General features: G+C 36.7%; 2 protein-coding genes across 3 annotated transcripts in view; one reads left to right on the forward strand and one right to left on the reverse strand.

The window, feature by feature from the left end:
• Positions 1 to 4,311: 4,311 nt before the first annotated feature.
• THAP2 (THAP domain containing 2) lies at positions 4,312 to 24,196 on the reverse strand. The gene is made up of 3 exons (XM_037845353.1): positions 22,671 to 24,196; positions 12,440 to 12,635; positions 4,312 to 8,280 (listed from the first exon to the last, which is right to left on the reverse strand). Exons 1-3 carry the CDS (start codon positions 22,739 to 22,741, stop codon positions 7,891 to 7,893), a joined length of 657 nt encoding a protein of 218 aa, XP_037701281.1. The 5' UTR covers positions 22,742 to 24,196; the 3' UTR covers positions 4,312 to 7,890.
• ZFC3H1 (zinc finger C3H1-type containing) overlaps positions 23,347 to 25,310 on the forward strand; it is a 53,794-nt gene continuing 51,830 nt past the window's right edge. For both annotated transcript variants that reach the window (XM_037845350.1, XM_037845351.1), the window contains exon 1: positions 23,347 to 24,201. In XM_037845350.1, the coding sequence (XP_037701278.1) occupies positions 23,604 to 24,201 (598 nt within the window). In that variant the 5' untranslated portion in view covers positions 23,347 to 23,603. The remainder of the gene's footprint in view (positions 24,202 to 25,310) is intronic.

A 25,310-nucleotide genomic window follows, 5' to 3' on the forward strand; every position in this document is an offset into this window, starting at 1 on the left:
CCGCCCCTCGCGCGCATGCGCCGCAGCTGGCCACTGTGCGGCTGGAGGACGTCGCTTCGTTCACGTGGGCGTTAAAGGGCGTCACCCCGGGCAGGCGGCTGGCAGCTGGGCTCGCAGTAGTTATTTAGATCAGGCATAGCAGTAGACCGCGTGTGGTAGTTTTGTAGTCCTCCTCAGAATACAGATCTCTGGTCTGTATGTAACATATATATGTCCAAACGCCGAAAAATGAAACCAACACAAGAGTATTAACGGATTAAAGAAATGCAAGTGTACTTAAACCCAGTAGGTTTATTTCAAGCATAATATGAATGTTGTTTAATTTCTGAAGAGTTCATGACATATAGAAGTGGGATTTGGTGAGTTCCTACAGGCTGGGGTGAAATCTTGACACATCCAGAGTGATATAGGCAGAGAGTAAAAGTGTATTTGCTGGTCCACCACCCCACCCCACCCCAGCCCTCCCCTCCCCTTCTCGCCCCGCCCCTAGGAGCTGGGGAGAAATGCGGAAGTGTTGGACTTCCCCACCTGGGCTATTGCTGATTTTCCGGCAAACTTTGAGGACTGCCAATTTAGTGAGCGGAGCTCTTCATCTTGGGGCCTTCCCCTGTGGGGTTAGTTGCTGCAATGGAGAGGCTAAGCCCACTTACAGTTGTGCCCAGGAGTCCCCCCAAGAGAGCCTCTTTGTTGCTTAGATGTTTCCCCGCTCCCCCCGTAAGCCCTCTTGGCAAGTGAACTCACTACCTTCCCGCCTACTGGGACGTGACTCCCAGGGGTGTTAATCCCCCTGGTAATGCAGGAAATAACTCCTGGAGATGAGCTTGGACCCGGCACTGTGGGATTGAGAAGATCTTGACCAAAAGGGGGAAGAGAGATGAAACAAAGTAGGGTTCCAGTGGCTGAGAGATTTCAAATGGAGTCAAGAGGTCACTCTGGAGAGTATTGCTATGAGTTATATGGATATCACCTTTTAGTCTTGAGTGTGTTGGAGTGGCTAGAGGGAAATACCTGAAGCTGTGAAACTGCAACCCAGGGACCTTAATTCTAGAAAAGGTTGTATGACTATGTAGATTGCATACTGTGACTGTGTAACTGTGAAAACCTTGTGGCTTGCACTCCCTTTATCCAGTATATGGACAGATGAGTGGAAAAATGGGGACAAAAATTAGATAAATAGAGTGGGATGGTGGAGATGGAAAGAATTAAGTCTTTTTTGCTTTTATTTTTATTTTGGAGTAAGGAAAAGTTTAAAAAACTGATTCTGGTGATGAACACACAACTGTATGATGGTGCTGTGAATAATTGTACACTGTGGATGACTGCAGGGTGTGTGACTATATCTCAATTAAACTGTATTAAAAAAAGTAAACGAACAATGGGGGGAGGAGAGGAATGGGATGTTTTGGATATTCTTTTTTATTTTAATTTTCATTTTATTTTTTGTAATGAAAATGTTCAGTTTGTGGTGATGAAAGCACACAATGACGATACTGTGAACAACTGATTGTGCACTTTGAATGATTGTTATGTGATTATATCTCAATAAAATTGCATGAAAAAAAGAAAAAAGTTCATGCCATATAAAATTATGAATGGTGGTAGGGGGTGGAGGGGCATATATTATGTTGTAAAAATGGTTTTTTATTATTTAGAAAATTATTCATTTAAGACAACACCATAATGTTCCGGACTCTGCTGGCTGCTGGAGATAATAAAGCTAGACATAGTTCCTGCTATTGAGCTCTCAAATAATTATTGTCACGATAACACCTACACTGTGGAAACACCTGTCCCCACACCCCTCATATTTAAAGTCTGTGAATTTAGCCAATTCATTTAGAAAGCAAAATGTCTTGTTAGCATTAAAAATCTGAGCCTTGTGGTTGATTTCACAATTTGAAGTTAAGTTACATTTTATTTCCTTAACTTTGCTTACAGTGAAAGAATTGGAGACAAACAATTTTTAGACATAGTATCCAAATGCTTTTTAACCTTCCAAGAGTAATTACTTTTAAAAAGTCACATTATTTTGTTTCAAAACACATGCCAAGACAACTTAAATGCTCTTTCCTTTGATAGGCATTTAATTAGATCTGTGCAGGAGGACTAGATACTAGTAGCCTTATCTTACTAGACTATATACATATATGGCCTTTATGCAGAAATTTATTATATGCCTACTTCTGTCTCTATTCTACACAGGTAAATAATCAGATTCTCTCACAAACCTGACTGGCCAATTTCAATACCAGACTCTTTGGAAAGTTATTTTTAATAATTAAAGGTAGTATTTTTGTGGTTTGCCCTTGACCTTGTTTTTGTTTGTGCTTAGATACAATTATGCAGTAGTCTCTTCTTCTCCACCCACCCCCACCCCCACTTTATCACAGTCAGAGATTTTTATGCCTAACAGAAAAACATGGCCTGGCTGTGTCAGGCCATCTCCTAAAACACTGAGGCCTAGTTTTGTCAGGCCAGTTTCTGGATGTCAGTGATGATTTTCTCTTTCTCAGTACAGATCTGACAAAATTTCATATTAAATAAAACTGCCAATGAACTGACCACTCAATGGAATATTTCTCTTCCATTACTTTTTCAACATCCAGTTATTGCTGTTCTCTGAAAAACAAATCATTTTAGTTTAAGGCTGAAATAATTTGGGGGGAATTAATGCAGTTAAAATATATTTATTCCCTAAAAAAAAAAGTGATATTAAAGTCCAGTAACTTTTAGATTTTGCCAGTAAATCTTAAAAATTTCAGCAGACTGTTTTTGTGTTTAGTTTAAAAGTCATTTTCTATTAGGGGAGAATTTTTGGTTAAGCATTTCCTAAACTATATTCCTCAAGATAGTAATAGGTATTGCCCCCCCCCCCAAAAAAAAAAAAGCTTGAGAAATTTTGTACCTTCATAGGGCAGTGAGAGTGTATTAATAAAGGCTCTGAGAGAACTGCAGTTAAGATCTGCACTTGAACACGTTTAACTCTTTCCAACAGTTAAATCTCTTACCACAAATTCCTTTCCCTCAGAAAGCTCAAGTTTTAGAATTGCTAGTCTTGTAGCGTTTCTGTACTCTGCTGAGGTGAAACGATTTATTCAAAAAAGAATTTGATTGGCTACTATTAACATGTCTGCTCTGTAGACTCAAAAATGAAAAAGAAATCCAGACTCTGCCTTGAAGGAACACAGAAGATGAAAACAGACATGTAGACAATTACATAATAATTAGATGACTTTATCTAAGTTATGTATAAAGCAGTACTCAAAGAGAAAAACATTTATTGTCACTTTGTAATGTTTAGGCATTACAATTGAGAAAGGGAGCATCTGAGCTAAGATTTTAAAGATGATGAGAAGTTTGATAAGTGACCAAACTAGAGAAGGGTATCTGTAAAGGTCTGGGGCTTAAGAAGAGCATGAAAACAGAAAGTTCAAGAGTATGGGGAAGACTTATCGATAAAAAGGATGGGATATTCGCTAAATAGTTTGTTAAGCTGAAAAATCTGTTCTAGTGGATATGAACACATCTGCCTTCCTGGAATTAAACCCAGTTTTTCTGTGTTGTTTTGTTTTTAACTTTTGTAGCACAAATTTTAAGACTATGCAGGAATTTGAAGACTAGTTTGTTGTATTAGACAACTCATTCTAAAAGGGTCATGGGGGGAGGGTGGGAGCAGTGAAAGTGAGAATAAACAAATGGAATATTTTTTTCCAATAGCTTTAAGGACAGGGACCATGTATGTATGGCTTATGCAAGTTTCCTCAATGTCTCTTAGTAAATGTTGAGATAGTATTTTTTTAAAGTATTAAAAAAACAGTATTTTTCTGTGAAGAAAAAAATCACATAATCTTGTTTCCTTTACCTTTTTTGTCCTCATGACAACCCTAAATTGAAATCATATTCTGTGATTTAGTTAATAGTATACTAAATATTTTCCCTATGTGTTCTGTATAATCAAGAATTTTTAATAACTGCATAGTATATCATGGAATAAATATACTATAATTTAATTATATCCCTGCAATTAGAAATCTAGATTCTTTCAATTTTTTATTAAAAATAATGCTTTGATAATCATATCTGCAAAGAAATCTCTGTGTAAGCCTCAAGTTTTTGTCAGGATAAGACTCGGTAGAAAGAAAATTTTCATAGCACTTCATATATCTGGTATAAATTGCATTACCAGCATTTAAAACAGTGTAAATAAACAATAATTTATGTTTAGCTATAACTTGAGCAATAAAACAAAAACGATAATTCGTCTTCAAGACTTTACATACATATCTTTATTTGGTTTACAATTTCCTTCTATTTATGGAGGACTTCCACTGAAGTCTTTTAGGGGGTCAATTTAGAAGGACTTCCACAGAAATGTTTATGTACATTTTTGGAAATAATAGGCACTACAATAATTTCCTTGGAAAAAACTTTTAATATCATCATACTCAGAATACATTTTTGTAAGCACAATATACAATTGTTTAATACACATTACAAAAGTATTAGTTTTAGAAAATTTGCAACTGTCCAAATATCAAAAGAATCCCACATTCTGACATAAAAACGAACCATTTCCTATATTATACCAAAATTAAAATATACCCGTATTCTAGGATTGAGAAATGAGATAAAACACCATTATAAATTCTATCTAGAAAACATCAACAATTAACTCACAGAGTCTTTGCTATATATATATATATATATTTTAATTCTCAGACACATGATTTGTCCTGTTTTAATAACATGATTCATATGCTAAACAGAGGGTTATAATGCCAGATTTCTGTCATTTCTATCCTTATACCATTTGGCACATAGTAATGTCTAAATGAATAAATAAATTACGTTAGCAAAGATTTCATCTGTAAATCAGATACCACCTACTGCACATAATGTTTGTAAGGAACAAGTGAGAGGATGAACACATGCCAAAGTGCTTTGTTAACTTTAAGACTACATTAAATTATTTTAAAAGTCTGTGTTAACAGGGTTTCTTCTTTTGCACAAAATATCAAATTTCAAATAAACTCCACTACTTTGATGTAATGTTTCATTTATAGTTACGTTTTTCCTCTTAACAAAGATACCATTAACCACAAATTTCTTTAATGTTTGTTTTAAAGGGTAAAAATGTCTCACAATTCATTAAAAATAACACTGTAGTTTTCGGTAAACACCAACGTTCCTCTACCTCTTTTGTAAGTCACTGCAAGAAGAAATGTTTTGTTTCAAAAGAAAAGTATCTGATAATACAAAGGTCTAAAATGTATATGTTTTTATTAAATTCCATTTAGCAAAGCACCTTACACGTATTTCTTTTACGGTATTTAACATATATTATAAATAATATTTCTGTTTCTCTCAGGAGACTGAGCAATTTGAGGACAGAAAATCAGGTGGTATTCACATTTATATCAAGTTCCTAGCCTTTAGCTGGTTCTTTGGAGAGGTCATTGTCTAGTAGATATAGAATGGATGAACAGAGGATCTGTGTTTTTGTCTAGCAGTGGACAATGGGCTCTTATAATTTTAATTAGTTTTATAGTATATGCTCAAAGTGATAAGAAATCTACCAACAAACTGAAAACAGGATTTTAAAAGATTCCTTTCAGGTTTTCTCAATGAATGAAACTACTTTTAAGGTAGGCAGATATATGTTAAAACAATTCGATGCAGGCAGGGTTTGCAGCATGTTATTAGGTCAGTAACATGAAAATGACAAGGAGAAAACACAAAAGAAAATTTACTTTTAAATTATTAAATGGTCATTTATTCAATGGTGTCAAATAATAATGAATGAAAACTAAGTAACTTTTCCAAAAGCTTACTGAACTTTTATAATCTTTTATTTTTGTGATTATTAAAATGTCATGTTAGGATATCAAAATATTACCGTAGATGGGAATTGGCCTGTATTAATTAGTGTTTAGTGTTTTGTATTTGAAGGGGTGAACCACATACATGTCTATACTCAGAATACATAGTTTTATACTTAAATGATTATTTGCCCAACTTATTTTGAGATACAAAGGAGATGTAGGCAGTAAATGTTTGCTGATGATTATAAACTGTTGAAAAGATATTTGAAACTATATTAGAAGAAAGCACATAGTGATTATTCCAAGGAGTTACATCCACTATTAACATAAAAATAAAATGACTTACAAGGTTTACAACATACACAAAAGAATTTTCATAAATATTTGTTCTAAGTGCCCAATGAGAACGACAACAAACTTTTCCTACCTTTGGATTTGTAAAATCTAGTTGAGGCATTCCATATTAAAAGAAAGGGTGAGAATACTGTAAAAAGACTTCGTAGAGTCCAAGCAAATGTCATCAATAAAGAAAAAAAAACATCGAAAAAAGTTGTGTTTTTCCTTTATAAAGTAGGCATTATCATATGGGAAAGATTTACAGCAATTTATGATTAGGTGTATGCTACCTTCATATGGTATTATCAGAAGCTTGAATTAGGATTAAGTAACTTGATTGTATATTAATGAATTTTTACATGGTTTGATCAAAGCTGTTAGAAGGAAAGGGTTCTAAATAAACATTTGGTGAAATAAGGCAAACCCTTTAATTTTTTCAGTGGCAATCATAAGAATAGTTCCGATACTTCTATTTTATAAAATAATTAGTTAACACTTGCATAGCTTTATTAGGTTCATACATGTACTTTGATAAAGAACTACACTTTATTTCCCTTATGTACTACAGTTGCTATATTTGACTTTCACTTTTAAAAAAAAGGAGATAAAAAGCAAGCTGATGTGTAAGATAAATTGATTCTGTTTTAAGTTATGAATTATGCAAATAGAATATGGTACTTTTCTGTCATTAAATTATTCTTTTGAGTTTATGGAAAAAACACCCACTATATTGGTGTGATATTTTTGAGGTTCAGAATGTTTTAAAAAGTAGTTAAAAAGAAAGGAAAAAAAAAAAAAGCTTAAGAATTTGGTATCCACATAGCGCAGAGAGGGTATGCCGCCATGGAACTTTGTAGCATGTCTGCTTATTAGTACAACAATTTTGAAATTGGAAATGCAATAGAGTAGTGTACATTTATCTATTAGCTTAATTAAGGTAAAAGCTGGATCCAGAACTTTGCATTATTTCATAACACATTTTCTTAGAAGGTGAATATAATCAGCTAACAGTTTTTACAAATCCTGAGGTACTTGAGGCCTTACCTAGTGTGGATGACTCAAAGATACTTCACATTGAAAATTATTATTTTCAGAATAATTTCACTATCTATTTTAAATCTAATAGTCTTATAAGAGAAGTCATGATTACCTCAATTTTACTGGTAAAAAGACACAAAGTTTAAAAAAAAAAACAAAAAACAACTTGCCCCGTACCTCAGGTTTTTTTCTATAAATTCTTTAGATCACAGTGCCCATGATAAATTAGTTAATACCAAACCCAGCAGTTTTCTAAGGTCATATTTAATGTTGGCTAACTACTACTTAGCATCTTACTTAGAACGTAATATTCCAACTTTGGGAAAAGGAAAAAAATTCTTTTTCTAATACAAATTAAATACGTTATTGTCATAGATTGTTTCTTTAAAATAAGTTTAAAAACACAAACACAAAACAGCTTGCCAACACAGAATTTTCCTAGCAGAATTTTTAAGTAATTCTCATATAAGGCACTTTCATTTGTTTTCAAATAGAAGTTTCATAAAAAGTTTTTCATTTTTTATAATCAAGTCTTCATAATGTATACAGCAATATTGTTATGTCAATAAAACTTTACTAAATACCCAATATTGGCATAATTTAAATATCTTTACTTCTGAGAAGAATTAAGGATGGGTGTCAAGTTCTGTGTAAGCTAATCTTAACTGAAGGTACTCTTGGTCTATTTCAGACGTTAGAGAATTGGTAATTTTTTATCTTGTTGATCTTGTTCAAGAATCTTAAAATCTTCCAAAGGATGATTGCTTAAGGCAGTTGGTAAAATGTGTTCTGATGTGCCCCTAGGTAAAATGTTATTTGCTTCTAAATTCTTCACCAAGCATGTGGCTTTGATCCATCTTCTAGTTGCTCTGCGTTCTTTCTGTAGGCAAGTTTTCATTTTTCTTCTTAAGCTGGCTATTTCTTTTTCCAGTTTAACTATCCTCTTTTTTGCCTCCATAGGGTTCCTGAAGGCATAACTGTGTTCAAGCAGTACTTGCTGACTACTAATATTTGATTTTAAATTAGATGGTCCTGCTGGAGTACAACTGTTGTTTTTCTTCAGAAGACTTCTTGACTTGAGTTTCTGAACCAAATAAAATGAGAGGTTGAACAAAAATTATGGAATATCACAAATTAGTAAAATTTGTCCAGTTTTGGTTAACAAATATTTAAACTGCTCTTTTAAGAACAGGATTTTAAAAGTTAGATAAGAAACAGCAGCAACCCAGATTATGTAATCATGGATTAAGTTTGTCAGTTGGTTGTATCAACTCTGTCCACCTATTTCTTTTTGTCATGTCCAGAGAGATTCAAACATTGGTTTGCAAATGTACAATGGACTTAACGAAAATGACTCTATGGAGATTTTTAAAATCCTTTGCAATTTTCTCCATAAAGCCAACTTAGAATGTGTTTAGACATTTTGCTTATCTGTGATACTGATTTGAGAACCCTTTTTAGGTAAATACTGTTCTTTCAATTTGATTAATATTTCCAATCTGGGGTCCTTCTTAGTAACAAATTGAGTATCCATAGAAACATATTCTAAAGTATCAATATCAAACTTCTAAAAAGATTTATTAACTGTTCATAGTTATGTTTTCCATACAAGGATTTAAAATCTGGCTAGGAATTTTTTTGTTCAAAATAGAAACCTGGGGACCCCCTCTATTCCTCATATCAATTAGTCATCAAGTCATAGTAATTCTATACTTCCTAAATATCTTTCCATCATGAATCTCTCCTCTCCATCATTCTTAATGCCACTGCCCACATCAGACCCTGTCATGTCTGGCTTGAATATTTTATAAACTTCCTTACTGATCTCTCTGCCTCTGGTTTTTTTGTTTATTTGTTTTTTTAAATTAAATTCAGTTTTACTGCAATATATTCACATACCATGCAATCATCCATGGTGTACAATCAACTGTTCACAGTACCATCATATAGTTATGCATTCATCACCCCAATCTATTTTTGAACACTTTCCTTACATTAGAATCAGAATAAGAATAAAAAATAAAAGTAAAAAAGAACACCGAAATCATCCCCCCCATCCCACCCTATTTTTCATTTAGTTTTTGTCCCCATTTTTCTACTCATCCATCCATATAGTAGATAAAGAGTGCAATCCACTAGGTTTTCACAATCACACTGTCACCCCTTGTAAGCTACATTGTTATACAATTGTCTTCAAGAGTCCAGACTACTGGGTTGGAGTTTGACAGTTTCAGTATTTACTTCTAGCTATTCCAATACATTAAAATCTAAAAGGTGTTATCTATATAGTGCCTAAGAATGTCCACCAGAGTGTCCTCTCAACTCCATTTGAAATCTCTCAAGCCACTGAAACTTTATTTCGTTTCATTTTGCATCCCCCTTTTGTCTGCCTCTAGTTTTGATCCTCTTCAATCCAACTTCTGCAAAAAGAATACTTTTTTCTAACAGATCTGACATTTATGTACTGCTCTAAATTCCTCTTTGCTTCCCCATTATCTAAAGGGAAAAAAAAAAAAATCTTCACATGGGATACTCTACTATTTAGGATTTGGCCACATTCTGCCATTTATCATCTTGATTTATACTCCAGCAATATTAAACCACTTATAATTCCCAGAATATGTCATATCCTCATAAATCTGTGTCTGTCATTCATTCACCAAATATTTATTGGGATACCTACTATTTTTTCATTTTTATATCCCAAGCATTTAATTTAGATTCTGGTGTAATGTAAAGTTTAGTAAGTATTTGTTGAATTCATTAAATCAATGCAATGGCAAAAATAAGGTACACTTCAAATTCAATAAATATTTGAGCGTATATTATGTACCAGGCACTGTTTAAGGTGCTGAGGATTCAGAAGTAAACAGGACAAAGTTCTCGCACTCCTGAAGCTTTTCTAGTATCTGTGATAATTAGTTAGCTACAACCTCCTCTCCCATCAAGATGTTAACTGGTGTACATTTACAAATTTAACTGTCACTAACTCAAGAAAAGCAGTAGTTTCTCCTTTCTCAGAGGAAAATGTGTCTGTACTGCTTTTCAAAACTAAACCCTCCTGGGGGAAAATGTGGAAATACTAAATTTCCCCACCTGGGGAATTAATGATATTCTCACAAACATTGGGGCTACCAATTTAGAAGGCTGAGCCCTCAATCTTGGGGCTAGCCTTTATGAACTTTGTTACTGCAAAGGAGAGGCTAAACCTACTTAAAACTGTGCCTAAGAGTCACTCCCAGAGAACCTCTTTTGTTGCTCAAATGTGGCCTCTCTCTAAGCCAACTCTGCAGGTAAATTCACTGCTCTCCCTGCTATGTGGGACATGACTTCCAGAAGTGTAAATATCCCTGGCAATATGGGACATGACTCGTGGGGGTGAGCTTGGCCCTGGCATTGTGGGATTAAGAAAGCCTTCTTCGACCAAAAAGGGGAAGAAAAATGAAATAAAATAGTTTCAGTAGCTGAGAGATCTCAAATAGAGTCAAAAGGTCATTCTGGAGGTTATTCTTATGCATTATATAGATACACTTTTTAGTTTTTAGTGAATTGGAATAGCTAGAAGGAAATACCTGAAACTGTTAAACTGCAACCCAGTAGGCTTTATTCTTGAAGATGATTGTGTAACTATATAGTTTACACTGTGTGATCGTGTGATTGTGAAAACTTTGTGGCTCCCACTCTGTGCCAGTTTGAATGTATTGTGTCCCCCAAACGCCATTATCTTTGATGTAGTCTTGTGGGGCAGACGTTTTGGTGCTGATTAGATTTGCTTGGAATGCGCCCCACCCAGCTGTGGGTGATGACTCTGATGAGATATTCCCATGGAGGCATGGCCCCACCCATTCAGGGTGGGCCTTGATCAGTGGAGCCATATAAATGAGCTGACTCAAAGAGAAGGAACTCAGTGCAGCTGTGAGTGACATTTTGAAGAGGAGCAAGCTTGCTAGAGAGGAACATCCTGGGAGAAAGCCATTTTGAAACCAGAACTTTGGAGCAGACACCAGCCACGTGCCTTCCCAGCTAACAGAGGCTTTCCGGACGCCATTGGCCATCCTCCAGTGAAGGTACCTGATTACTGATGTGTTACCTTGGACACTTTATGGCCTTAAGACTGTAACTGTGTAGCCAAATAAACCCCCTTTTTATAAAAGCCAATCCATCTCTGGTGTTTTGCATTCCGCAGCATTAGCAAACTAGAACACACTCCCTTTATTCAGTGTATAGACAAAGGAATAGAAAAATGAGGACAAAAAGTAAATGAATAATAGGGAGGGATGGGGGTTATGGGATGTTTTGGGTATTCTTTTTTATTTTAACTTTTATTCTTATTCTTTTTTGTGTATGGTAATGAAAATGTTCAAAAACTGATTGTGGTGATGAATGCACAACTATATAATGGTACTGTGAACTGACTGTACATCGTGGATGATTTATGGTATGTGAATATATCGCAAGAAAATTGAATTAAAAAAAAGAATAGGTAGGATTAAAAAAAACACTAAACCTTCTATTTGTGCTCTTCATTCTACCCTTTCTCATCTTTCAGCGATCTTGTCTTTCTCAGCCAGCTTTTTCCTCTCTGATCAGATCTTTCCAAACTAGTTAAAACATTGTTTTAATTCATTTAATCTTTACCTTAATTCTCGTTCTTTTAAATATCACCTGCTAAAATTTGATTATTTCCCACTCACCCTTCAACCTACATACTTTTGTTCTCCCCATGCTACCTGCAATTGTTTTGTGCAAAGTGAAGAACCCTCTTCTAAATTCCAAAACTGCAAGTCTTCAATCCCAGTCTAAGAGCCTAAGCTTGATGAAGGCTTAGTTTACGCCCTCCTCTGAATTGATATATTTTGGTGTGACTCCATCTGTGCTTTTCTTAAAGCATTCAGCACATACCATTTGTATGTAACCTTAAAATTTGAGCAGAGTGATGATGGAGGTTTCATTATTCATATTACTTCTGTTTTATCAATGATTCAATTATTGATAATAACTGGCATCAATGTAAAATTCCAATATAATAAAAAAAAAACTGGATCAGGGAAAGAATATTGGAGTAAGGAGACCTGATCTCTTAATTCTAACCTGTACCTTTACTGCACAAGAAAGTGTGCAACTTTCTTGAGGCATATCACCATACATGGAATTCAATATGTTCTGAATTGCTCCATTGTATAAACAAAAAGCAACAGGCTCTAAAAATGGGATAAAAAGTTGAGTAGCATATCATTACTTACCATGGATTTTATATGGGTACAAAAATCAAAAATGGTTGGAACAGCATCCATTTTAAGTCGTCGAGTTTGTCCTGTTAGGTCAAAACAGGAGGCTTCAAAGTGTTTTGAACAAAGAAAAGTGTGTTTTCCTGGTACAAAATTTTTGCGTCTAACCAGACGAACCCATTCTTTTCTTCTTTTAGGATCCAAAGGAAACCTTTAAGATAAAATTTTTAAAAAAGCAATTCAAATTCCAGCTACTATACATCTGATAGCACCCAAAGGAAATTTAAAAAGTTGACAATTTAAACTATCTTGTATTTACATAAAAAATTTTAAACTTCTAAATTCGGGTGCTGGAAGAGAAACCAATTCACATTAATTTTGATATGTTGCAAAAAATAGTAATAAAAAACTGATCTGAGTGGTTTTATCTTTCAGGGCTTTTAAAAGAGACATTTCTTCCCAACCTGTCTTTAAGATGCACAATTAAAACAAAACAAGACTAAACTGATCTGGCTCAAGTTTATGTAGAACCATTATAAGCAGGAATAATTTCAGAACGCTTTGATACATGGTAAAGACAAATAGGTTTCTAAGGATTAAATTTTATCAAGTCTGGTACCCCTTCCTCTGTGTTCCCTTATTATGGTTTTTATCACATTGTTTTGTAATTTTTCAATTTTAATAAATTCTCAGTGAAATAAGATTATAAATTTCTTAAGGGATCATATCTTTTATCTATTTATCATTAACACTAAGCACAGTGCCTTGCAAGCAGTAGGGACTTGACAAAAATTTGCTAAATAAATAAGAATACAAAATATCTAAATTAATCCATCGCATTACTTTCATGTAGCTAAAATGTGTTTAATATTTAAATATCAACTTTTAAGCTATATAGTGTGGCAGAAACCATAATTATGATTACAAAAGAGTAAAATACTTCTGATAACTTCATTAAGAATATTTTTATTTTCATATTTATTTCAAATACAAAATATACTGATATGCACCCACTGTATACCTTTTGTAAGAGATAAATATAAAGGATTGTCTGGCAATATTTAACCTTTTAAGTACTATGAATTGCACTGTGTTTAAAAGAAACATAAAATCTCTGAAACCGCTATCTAACACAAGGTCCTGAACATTCTGCCTGTGTTTTCTTCTAGGAGTTTGATAGTTCTAGCTCTTATATTTAGGTCTTTGATCTATTTTGAGTTGATTTTTGTATATGGTGTGAGGTAGGGGTCCTCCTTTTATACATATATAAATTATATAAATACAAAAGTTATATATATGTATAATTTGTGTGTGTGTGTATATATATATAGTGAGAAAGAGAGAGAGAGGGAGAGAGATCTAGTTTTCCCAGCACCATTTGTTGAAGAGATTATTCTTCCTCAGTGAGTGGTCTTTGCCACCTTGTCAAAAATCAGTTGGCCATAAATGTGAGCACTGATTTTTGAGCTCTCAATTCTATTCCATTGGTCTACCTGTCTGTCCTCATGCCAGAACTATGCTGTTTTGATTACCATGGCTTGGTAATATGTTTTAAGATCGGGACGTATAAGTCTTCCAACTTCATTCTTTTTCAAAATAGCTTTAGCTATTTGGGGCCCTTTACCCTTCCTTATAAATTTGATGGTTGCCTTTTCCATTTCTGCAAAGAAAAATGTTGGAATTTTGATTGGGATTGCACTGAATAAGTAAATTGGTTTGGGTAGTAATGATATCTTAATGATCTTTACTCTTGTAATCCATGAAAACAGAATATCCTTCCATTTATTTAGGTCTTTTATTTCTTTCAACAGTGTTTTGTAGTTTTAGCAATGTTTTGTAGTTTTCTGTGTACAAGTTTTTTACATCCTTAGTTAGATTTATTCCTAAATATTTTAATTATTTAATTGCCATTGTGAATGGAATTTTTTCTTGATTTCTTGTTCCAAGTGTTCACTGCTTGTGTATAGAAACACTACTGATTGTTGGGAGTTGATCTTGTACCCCACAACTTTGCTGAATTCATTTATTAGGTCTAGGAGCTTTGTTGTGGATTTTTCAGAATTTTCTGTATATAGGATCATAATATCTGCAAATAGAGTTTTACTTCTTCCTTTCCAATTCGATGACTTTTGTTTATTTTTCTTGCCTAATTGCTCTGGCTAGAACTTCCAGTACAATGTTGAATAAAACTGGTGATAGTGGGCATTCTTGTCTTGTTCCTGATCTTAAAGAGAAAGCTTTCAGTCTTGCACTATCAAGTAGGATGTTAGTTGTGGGCTTTTCATATATGCCCTTTATCATGTTGAGGAATTTTCCTTCTGTTCCTAGTGTTCTGTGTTATTATCAAGAAAGGGTGCTGTATTTTGTCAAATGCCTTTTCTGTGTTGATTGAGATGATCATATGTGGTTTTTTTTCCCCTTCATTCTGTTAATACAGTGTATTACGTTAATTGATTTTCTTCTGTTGAACCAAACTTGTATACCAGGGATAAATCCCACTTGACCATGCTAAGTGATTTTTAAATATGCTTGTCGGATTCGATTTGCTGATATTTTGTTGAGGACTTTTTGCATCTCTATTGATAAGAGATATTGGTCTGTAGTTTTCTCTTCTTGTAGTATCTTTTTCAGGCATTGGTATGAAGGTGATGCTGGCCTCAAAGAATGAGTGTGTTCCCACCTCTCAATATTTTGGAAGAGTTTGGGCAGAATTGTAGTTAAGTGTTCTTGGAATGTTTGGTAGAATTCCCCTGTGAAGCCATCTGGTCCTGATCGTCTCTTTGTTGGCAGGTTTTTGTTTACTGATTCAGTCTCTTTACTAGTAATTGGTTTGTTGAGAGCTTCTGTTTTGTTTTAGTCAGTTAGGTAATTTGTGTGTTTCTAAGAATTTTCCCATTTCATCTAGGTTATCTAATTGATGGGCATACATTTATTCATAGTATCCACTTAAAGTCCTTTTAATTTCAGTGGGGTTCACTAGTGATGTCCCCATTTTCATTTCTGATTTTTGTTATTTGTATCCTCTCTTTTTTCCTTTGTCAGCCTAGCTAAAGGTTTCTTGATTTTGTTGAAGTTTTAAGAGAGTCAACTTTTAGTTTTGTTGATTCTCTAATTTTTTTGTTTTTGTTTTTCTATTTCATTTATCTCCACTCTTGTCTTTGTTATTTCCTTCCTTCTGTTTGCTTTGAGTTTAGTTTGCTCTTCTTCTAGTTATTCCAGTTTCGAGGTTAGTTCTCTGATTTGAAGTCTTTCTTTCTCTCTTTTTAATGTAAGCATTTAGAGCTATATGTTTCCATCCAGCACTGCCTTTGCTGCATCCCATTAGCTTTGGTGTATTGTACTTTCATTTTCATTTTCCTCCAGATATTTCCTAATTTTGCTTCTGATATCCTCTTTAATCCATTGGTTGTTTAAAAGTATGTTGTTTAATTTCCACATATTTGTGAATTTTCCATTTCTCCTTCTGTTATTTATTTCTAGCTTCATTCCATTGTGGTTGTGGAATAGACATTGTATGATTTCAATATTTCTGAATTAATTGAAGCTTGTTTTGTGACCCAACATATGGTTATCCTGGAGAACGATCTATGTGCACTTAAGAAGAATGGGTATTCTGCTTCTGTTGGGTGCAGAGTTCTATATATATCTGCTAGGTCTAGTTGGTTTAGTGTATTAGTCAAGCCCTGTATTCCTTATTGATCTTCTGACTAGATATTCTATCCATTATTGAGAGTGGTGTGTTAAAAGTCTTCTATTAATGTAGAACCATCAATTTCTCCCTTCAAATCTGTATTTGCGTCATACATTTTGGGGCTCTGCTGTTAGGTGCATATATATTTATGATTGTTACCTCTCCTATTGAATCATTCTCTTTATTAGTATGTAACGATCACCTTTGTCTCTCATTAACTGTTTTTGACTTAAAATCTATTTTATCCGGTATTAGTTTAGCCACCTCAGCTTTCTTTTGGTTACTACTTGCATGGTATATATTTTTTTCCATTCTTTCACGGTCAACCTACTTGTATCTTTGACATTAAGGCACGTCTCTTGCAAACAGCATATAGTTGAGTCATGGTTTTTTTTTTTTTTTTTAAATCCATTCTTCCAATCTCTGCTTTTGACTGGTGCATTTAATCCATTTACATTTAAGCTCACCATTAATAATAGAGGTCTTTCTTCTGCCATTTTACTATTTAGCCTTTATAAGTCTTATACCTTTTTTGTCCCTCACTTCCGTTAAAGCCTACTTTTATATTTATTTGCTTTCTTGTGTTGTACCAAATTGACTGCCTTCTCATTTGTATCCGGATATATTTTTCATCTGTTTTCCTTGTTAAAATTTAACATCCTAAATATACAACAGTTATATTTGGTTTGATACTAACTTAAATTCAGTAGCTTGCACATATACTTCTCCTATACTCCTCTACCCCCCACCATTTTTTTGTACTCGTTACCACTTATATCTTTGTACATTGTATGTTCAAAAACCTAGATTTATCATTACTTTTTATGCATTTGCATTTTAGCACCTATAGGAAGTAAGAAGTAGAGTTATATACCAAACAATACAACACAACAATACTGGCATTTATAATTACCCAAATGGTTACCTTTAACACAGGTCTTTATTTCTTTATGTTGCTTTGAACCACTGTCTAGTGTCCTTTCATTTCAGTCTGAAGTGCTTCCTTTAGTACTGCTTGTAGGGCAGGTCTAGTGGTGATGTATTCCCTCAGCTTTTGTTTACTTGAGAATGTCTTAACCCCTCCCTCATTTTGGAAAGAAAGCCTCCCCAGATATCAAATTTATGGCTGGCAATGTTTTCCCTTCAGCACTGAGTATTTCAACCCACTGCCTTCTTTCGTCCATAATTTCTGATGAGAAATCTGCACTCAATCTTATTGGGATTTCCTTGTATGTAATACGTTGCTTTTCTCTTGCAGCTCAGAATTCTCTCCTTGTCTTCTGCATTTGATAGCAGAGGTGTATTTTTGTTTACCTTGTTTGGTGTTCTCTGAGCTTCTTGGCTGTGCATATTCACATCTTTTGCTAAGTTTGGGATTTCTCTGTCATTATTCCTTTGATGATTCCTTCTGCCCCTTTCTTTCTTTCTTCTCCTTCTGGGACTCCAACAATACATATATTGGTGTGCTTGATAGTATCCCAGAGGTGTCTTAGGCTATTTTTGCTTTATATAATTAATTTTTCTTTCTGCTCCTCAGCCTGGCTCATTTCAAGTGTCTTGTCTTCAAGTTCACTAATTCTTTCTTCTGCCAGTTCCATTCTGCTCTTGAAACCCTCCTGTGCATTTTTATTTTAGTTATTGTGTTCTTCAACTCCAGTAGTTCTGTTTGGTTCCTTTCTAAAATTTCTCTTTTTACTTAGACTCTCATATTGTTCATTTGTCTTCCTGATATCCTGTGGTTCTTTCTCTGTACTTTTCTTCATATCCTTAAGTATTTTTTAGGTCAGTTTTTAAAAGCTTTGTTCTGTATGTCCATATGCTCATCTTCTTCATTAGTATTTTCTGTATTTTTATCCTCTTCCTTTGGATGGGTGATCATTTTCTGTTTCTTTGTTTGCCTTGTACTCTTGTTGCACACTATACATTTTCATTTTTACAGAGTTAACTCTGGTATTTACCCCTGGCATGTCTGTTTGCTGGTATTGTAACTAGCCAGTTAGCAAGACAAATAGTCTTGAGCTCCAGCCCTTGTATCAAGAAACTGTGCCCACGGCAAATGTACTGTGCAGGGTTTTCCCTATCTTACTGGGCCTGTCTTGTCCTGGGCTTTTATTTGTTAACTGTTTTGGATTTCTCCTGTTTACAGAGTTTGGTTATCTCCTCTGTTTTCCAGGGAGACAAACCTCCTCTTCCTGGGTATCTGAAGCCAGCAAGGCCTTTGTCTCAGACTGTGCACGCCTATAGTGTTTTCTCTTCCTTTCATTGTCTCATGCTTCTTTTGCCTGGAGGGGAAATTCTGGGAGGATGGTCACCCCATGGAGGAGTGTCTTTTCCAGCCAAAACAAGGCTAGGGACCCATAAAGGGGGCACAGACCATCTCCAAAGTCCCACGTGGAGGGGGTCAGGAAGGGCACCAAAAACTTCTCTGATGGGTCCCAAATTCATCTTTCCTGACCTGCCCAGCAAATGTAGCCCTTCAGTTAACTTTCCCCAGCAGCCCTAAGGAAGCCCTGCATCTTTAACATCACCACTGCCTCTGCCCCAGGGTTGAACCCATGGCCACGACCACCTTTGCAGAGGGTGGGATTAAAACAATGGCTGCCACTGCCTATCTCTGGGACAGGTTGAAATAATAGCTACCGTCAGAGCCTGGACCGAGCAATCCAAATTCGCTAATCAAAAGCTGTGATCAGGGATCAGCTGTTCACACTCCTGTTCTTGCGGAAAGAGGGCCTAGCTAGGGACTGGACCCTGAGGTGGTCTGCTATGGGAGTTGGGAATGGATGCCAGTAGCTGCTGCATGAAGAAAGTAATTTATAGCTCTTTACTGTAATTTATCAGCCTCTTCCTCTCTGGATGCTGTACAGTGTTCTTCTGGCCTCTGGAGTTTCAAAACAGTTGTTTCAGACAGTTACTGCCTCTTTTATAGTTGTTTTGGTGGGAGGACGGAGTCATGGGGCTCCCTACTCTGCCCCCTTCCCCAGAAGTCCCAAGACCCAGTAGATGAATATATTCTTATCTATACAATAGTAGCACCATGCTTTAACAAATAATAGATGTTTTTGAAAATCACTCAGAATTTTTAACAATGCTATTTTGCCCGGGTCTTTAATAAACCACTGAATGCCACTTACATTCCAAGCATTGTCCTAGGCACTGAAGACATAGTAGTAAACAAAAAGGCATGATACATGCCCTTTATAAGCTTATACTGTAGTGGAGAAGGTAGAAACTTGAATAGCTTAATGCAACAGAAGAGTGGCTGAGAACACTGTCTCTGGAGTCAGACAAACCAGGGTTCCAATCCTGGGTCCTCCACATCATAGCTGGGTGATTTTAGGCAAGTTATTTAACATTTTAAGGTCTCAATTTTATCATCTTTAAAGGGGGTGATAATGATACCTAGTGTTACTGTGAGGATTAAATGAGAGAATGCGAGTAAATGTTCAGCCCAGTGCATGGTGTATAGTAAATACCAAATAAACGTCATCCATTACTACTTTAAAGTAATTACAAGAGTCATGATTGTTATTAAAGGGCCTGTATAGGGTCAGACAGAACCAAAAGACAGGAAGAACTAATCTGGTCAGGTGGCCTTGAGACGGTAGGAATTAGCTAGGGAAGACAGGGTAAGAGTAGTGAAGAGTGTAAGTGTATCATAGGCAGAGGGAAGGGTATTATGACACAAAATGATGCCAGAGGGCCTTCTAAGTCAAATGATTTTGAACTTTATCCAAAATGGCACTGGTAAGCCATTTAAGGGCATGAGTTACAAGAGCCGATTTTAAAATTTTCAGAAAATTTTCAAATTGGTTGTTAAACCTGTTATTTAAAATTAAATTATATAAACTTACAATTAAACTTTTAAAAGGGTAGTAATTATTTTACTATTATCTATAGTTTTGAGATTATTTTTCTGTTGTAACTTTATGGTGGAAATATTATATAATAGTGCAGTACTGCACATCTCTTCCTAACTCCACAATCAGTCATGTCATGTTGGTAGCTCAAAACCGCCATGGTAGTATTGATACTATGGAATTGGGCAGGACTTTCCCCCGTCCCTGGAGATCCAGTTGTTAAACAATTACTAACACACCATTAATTATAGAAGAATGATTAGGAGTACATGAATGGAAGCAATGAACCAGTTAAGAAGCTGTTGTAATATGGATTTATGTGGTATACTATAGAAGATGGCTTAGATGGGCATTAGAAAAAAGCAGATTAGTCAAGGGATGTTTTGGAAGTAGTCTTTGGGACTTGCAGAAACGTTGAGGGAAGATGACCTTTCTGGGTGGATGGCAGTTTCCATTTACTGAGAAAGGGAATACTGGAAGTGAGGTAGATGTGGGGAAGAGCAAGTTCATTAATACAGGTTTGATATGTTGAATCTGAGGGACTGATGAGATCAAGGAAATACAGAGTAGACACTTAGCCTATAGGTGGAAGTCATTAGAGAGATCTGGACTGGAGAGATTTGGGAAACATCAACATGTAGATGGTAATAGACCACAGGAACAAATGAAATCATCTTGATAGAGTGGGAAGACCTAGGTCAGGGTAGGGCGTGAGGTATGGGGTGGCAAAGGAAATTGAAGACAGGCAAAAGGAGTAGAAGGAAAATCACAAAATTAGTGTCAGCAGCAGTTTCAGTAGACAGAGGTCAACTGGAGTGGGCCGAATAAGATGTAAGAAAAATGGAGATAGTAAGTTTAGGCAACATTGCTTATACGTGGAGATACAGAATTCTGATGTCTAGAAACACAGGAATTAGTTAATTAAACATCATTTTTGTTTATGAAACAGGAATGTGTTTTTATAATAAATAATGTTATTTTAAGACCCAAATTTCCAGAATTACACATGAACATGTTAATTCCACAGCAGGCAAATGTTCAAATATTGAAAGAATATATGCATACAACTGTATCTCCTTGCATTTCAAATATTCCTCCCTTATCCTCATCTCCCCAAACCAAATTACCAAGTCCTTGTAGTATCTCTTCAAACATTTCTCACATCTGTCCACTACTGTTCATCCCTACCGTCAATATCACTTTAGGCCGCTGGGTGGCCTCTACCTTGTTTTACTACAACTTCTTAACTGGTTTTCCGCTATTAACCCTCTAATCCAGCTTGGTTGTGCCAGCAACTAAGCACTCTCACTGTTTACTTCTGATGACACTGAAACAGGAGTTCCCTGTGAATGGAGCCGTAGGTAAATTAACATTCTGTTATAAAGTCCTTTCTCATCAATTCTCCCAATGATACTTAACCAGGACTTGAAGTCACACTATAATTCTCTAAATTGCACCCTTTTAATATACAAGCCTAATCATGCTATTCTTTTTAAACCTTCCATGGTTTCTCAAGTACTATAAGATAAAGAAAATTCTTAAATTGGTATACAGAACCAAATATTTGTCATCCTTTGGTCTCATTTGAAATTTCAAATCCTTTGAGAACTGTTCTTTGACCTTCCAAATCTAAGTTAGGTTTCCCTGAAGTTTCTTCTGTGGTACTTGTCATTATTTGTTTACATCTTTCTTCCCCATTAAGCTCTAAATCTCCAGGAGGATTGCCAGCACAATGTCAGACAATTAGGTATTTGGTATATATTTGATGAATGAATGGACAACGCACTATATTTGCATGAAGTAGTTTTAAAAACAAACATCACAATGATTTATTTTTAAATGGTAACTTTTAATAAGGGGTACATTTAGTAATAAGGTAGGGAAAAGGTGGAAGGTATAATTTTCTACAGTTTAAAATCATATATGTTGGGGAGGTATATAAAATCGGAACTGTTTTCACTTAACTTTTTAATGTTTCTTTTCTTCAGGCAAAAGGCAGGTTCTCAAACAGAAATAGACTTAAAATGTACCTATTATATTCCAGGTTGTGTGCAAAGAGGTGTCAAAAGTTCTCACTTCCCAGAACTAATGAACTTTGATGGCTCTTTCAGCAAATGAAGGAAAAATAAAACTCATGTTATTTTTCTGTTCTAATAAAAACAGAAAGCTTATCTTTTGAACTTTCATGAACATCGCTTAATTCCATGACTATCAATGATGACTCAATTCCTACGCAGAGTTACTGCGTGTGACTATTAGAAACCTAAATGCTTTCTACGTCAATTAGCTAATGAGAATTTCCTAATTTTAATGGTAACACAGCAGGCTTTTACGTGATAAGACCTACTTGAAAAGGAAAATCTCTCCCCTCCATAGCATCATTCATATCGACACCAGGCCTAATATATAGAGGTGAAAAACTAAGGTATCCTCCTGTCAAGTTTTCTCTAACAGGTAATCACTGTACAGTTCTTGCATTTCTTTTAGAAGTGAGTAAATCTTCCCTGAAGGGAGAAAATGTTTGACAGATTTAAGAAACACACACACACACACACAAAGGGCAAATACGATGCTTCCCTCCGATGAGCTTGGGTAGTGAAGTTGTCAGAACAGGGAATCCTCCTGTTCCATCTACACAGCGATACCCAGTTTAGTAGCTCCCGTCTCCGTCACCCCCACTCCCTGCCCAGGTTACCTGTGGAAGCTGATGTTAATGTGCTTGTTGTAGGTGGCAGCACAGCCCGCCGCGGCGCAATTGGTCGGCATTTCCCTTTCCCCCTCATTCGGCGGTTGTCTTAGGCCTGTTTCTGAGGCGCTGACTGCTGTGTTTTCTGCGTGCAGACGGTAGGCAAACGTGGCAGTGGGCCTTTCCCCTGCTGAGTCGTGGGAGCTGAGTTGGGGAGAAAGGGTGTGTGTGGAGTGGTGGGGAGGGGGAGAGCCTTCCCTTCTCTTTATTAAGATGGCAGGCTTGAGCCAGTGTTGTCAACCGTCCTGGAGCTCCAGTCGCCTACGTTTGCCTTCACCAACATGGCGGCCACAACCCGCCCCAGACAAAAAGGTAGTAGGAGTGCCGCATCCCTTTGGCAGCGATCCCTTGAGCAATTAAAAGGAAGTAGTCCCTTCGATTACTATAAAAATTCCCCAGAGGCCGCAACTAAGAACAGGTCCGCCCAGCCCAGCACGCACTCCAACTGTCCCAATCCAATCTGGGGTAGTTGTGAGCCGCGGATTGGAAAGACGAAACCGAGGGGAGACACAAGAAAGACTACGAGTCCCAATAAGCATGCTGTTGTCTTGATCATTATCGCGCGAACTGGAAACCTTGTTTCCGGCGTGCTATAGGAAGTGACGTCGCGGGCACCCACTTCCAGAGCCCCTTTCTCGCGAGGCGGAAGAGTCTGGATCGCGGAGGAGCAAGGGGGCGGTAGGAAAGGAAACTGGGTTGTTACGGTCCGGCAAAAGAGAGCTGGGGTGCGGGGAAGTTGAGGAGCCGAGCTTGTGAGGTGTCCAAGTAGGGTAACGCCGCACCGACCGGGTCCGTTAGGAAAGAAGGGAGGCGTGGAAAGGCAATTGTCGGGCGGATCCCCGGACCGAGGGCTCAGGTTGGGTGGAAGGCGCCGCTCCCCGGATGGCGACTGTAGATACTTCGGCCCCGGCCTCCAGCGGCCTCTCGCCCAAGGAAGAAGGAGAGTTAGAAGATGGGGAAATCAGCGATGACGATAATAACAGCCAGATCCGTAGCCGGAGTAGCAGTAGCAGCAGTGGCGGCGGGCTGTTACCGTATCCGCGGCGAAGGCCTCCTCACCCGATCCGGGGTGGTGGATCCGGTGGAGGAGGTGGCTCCTCCTCCTCGTCGTCCTCTTCTCAGCAGCAGCTGAGGAATTTCTCACGCTCGCGGCACGCGTCGGAGCGGGGACACCTCAGGGGACACAGCATCTACCGACCCAAAGAGCCGTTCCGGTCTCACCCGCCCTCCGTGCGGATGCCTTCGAGCTCGCTGTCCGAAAGCAGCACCCGGCCGTCTTTCTGGGAGCGGAGCCACATCGCTTTGGACCGTTTCCGCTTTCGAGGCAGGCCTTACCGGGGTGGGAGTCGCTGGAGTCGGGGTCGAGGAGCGGGTGAGCGAGGAGGCAAGCCAGGGGGCCGACCTCCTCTAGGAGGAGGAGCAGGATCCGGATTCAGCAGCAGTCAGAGCTGGCGAGAGCCCTCTCCACCTCGCAAGAGTTGTATCCTTAATGTGGCAGTCTGCCCTGGGTGTGTCACGAATGCAAGTTCCCTTTAGCGTCATTACTAGGCTTTTGAGATGAGCGTAACTTTTCTGAACCATCAGAACCGCTTGTCATTATGTCAGTATGAAGAAAATTGTTCTTTGCTAATTCCCATATGCCACAGTATAGTGTTGTTTTTTAAGTTTGTTTTATTGGGTATATTGCTTGACTAACGTTAGCGTTTTATGGATTGGGGCCAAACTAGTGAAATCGAAGACAGTCTACTAAAATCAGATTTATGATAGTACATCAGAAGCCCAAGTTTCATTAGAGAAAAAAATATAAGCGGTTTTGGGAACATTGTTGCATATTATATCAGATTGCACTTGAGATTAAGATTTATGAGGTTTCATTCTGCATAATTCTATTTGCGAATTTTTTTTTTTTTTTGCCTCTCGATTTAGTCTTCACCGTTGCTGCCTTTTAAAGAGGGTTAAAAAAAAAAAAAGCCACATACCTGGTGTCTTCACCAGCTCATTTAATTTGGAGCTGAACTACCGTCTATTTGAAAAGCTTCAGCTCCTTAAGTTCTTTGATTTCCTGGGTTCACATTTTGGACATTTTATAACCCTTAGTGCTGACTGAATGTGGGCTAGAGAGAGAAAGATAAACTTACCAGCATTTTAAGTTTTAGTATATTAGAAGCCATATCGGAATGGAGGATTGGGAGAGTGTGAGATTATAGAGTTTGAGAAGGAAAATAGCAAAATATCTGATGTTTGCTCCCTCTACCCTTACTTTCAGTTATCTTTAACATTACTAAGTTTACTCAATATTTGTACTGAGGAACAAATCATCTGAAGGTTTGCTCTTTTATGATGCATTTGGAGAACTATGTGTTTTATGATGCATTTGAAGAATGGGACTTATTCTGTGATGACTGCATAAAAGTAGTTTACCAAGCACTTTTCGTTACTGGATGTAATTACCTTGGTGTAATGATTTTTTTATATGTTAGTTATATGTGAAATTTATAGTATCCTGACATTTATTTGGAAGGCACTCAATTATTTTTATAGAATACTTAGGGCCAGACTGGTTTTCCAAATTTCATGACATAAAGGGGG

This window comes from Choloepus didactylus, chromosome 8, assembly GCF_015220235.1.
Source record: "Choloepus didactylus isolate mChoDid1 chromosome 8, mChoDid1.pri, whole genome shotgun sequence".
Lineage (NCBI taxonomy): Eukaryota > Metazoa > Chordata > Mammalia > Pilosa > Megalonychidae > Choloepus > Choloepus didactylus.

Coding starts and splice junctions, on each gene's coding strand:
- THAP2 (XM_037845353.1), bottom strand. CDS start 22,741: ATGCCGACCAATTGCGCCGCGGCGGGCTGTGCTGCCACCTACAACAAG. Junction 12,636..22,670: donor ATTAACATCAGCTTCCACAG/GTAACCTGGGCA, acceptor TTTATCTTAAAG/GTTTCCTTTGGATCCTAAAA. Junction 8,281..12,439: donor GTACCCATATAAAATCCATG/GTAAGTAATGAT, acceptor TATTTGGTTCAG/AAACTCAAGTCAAGAAGTCT.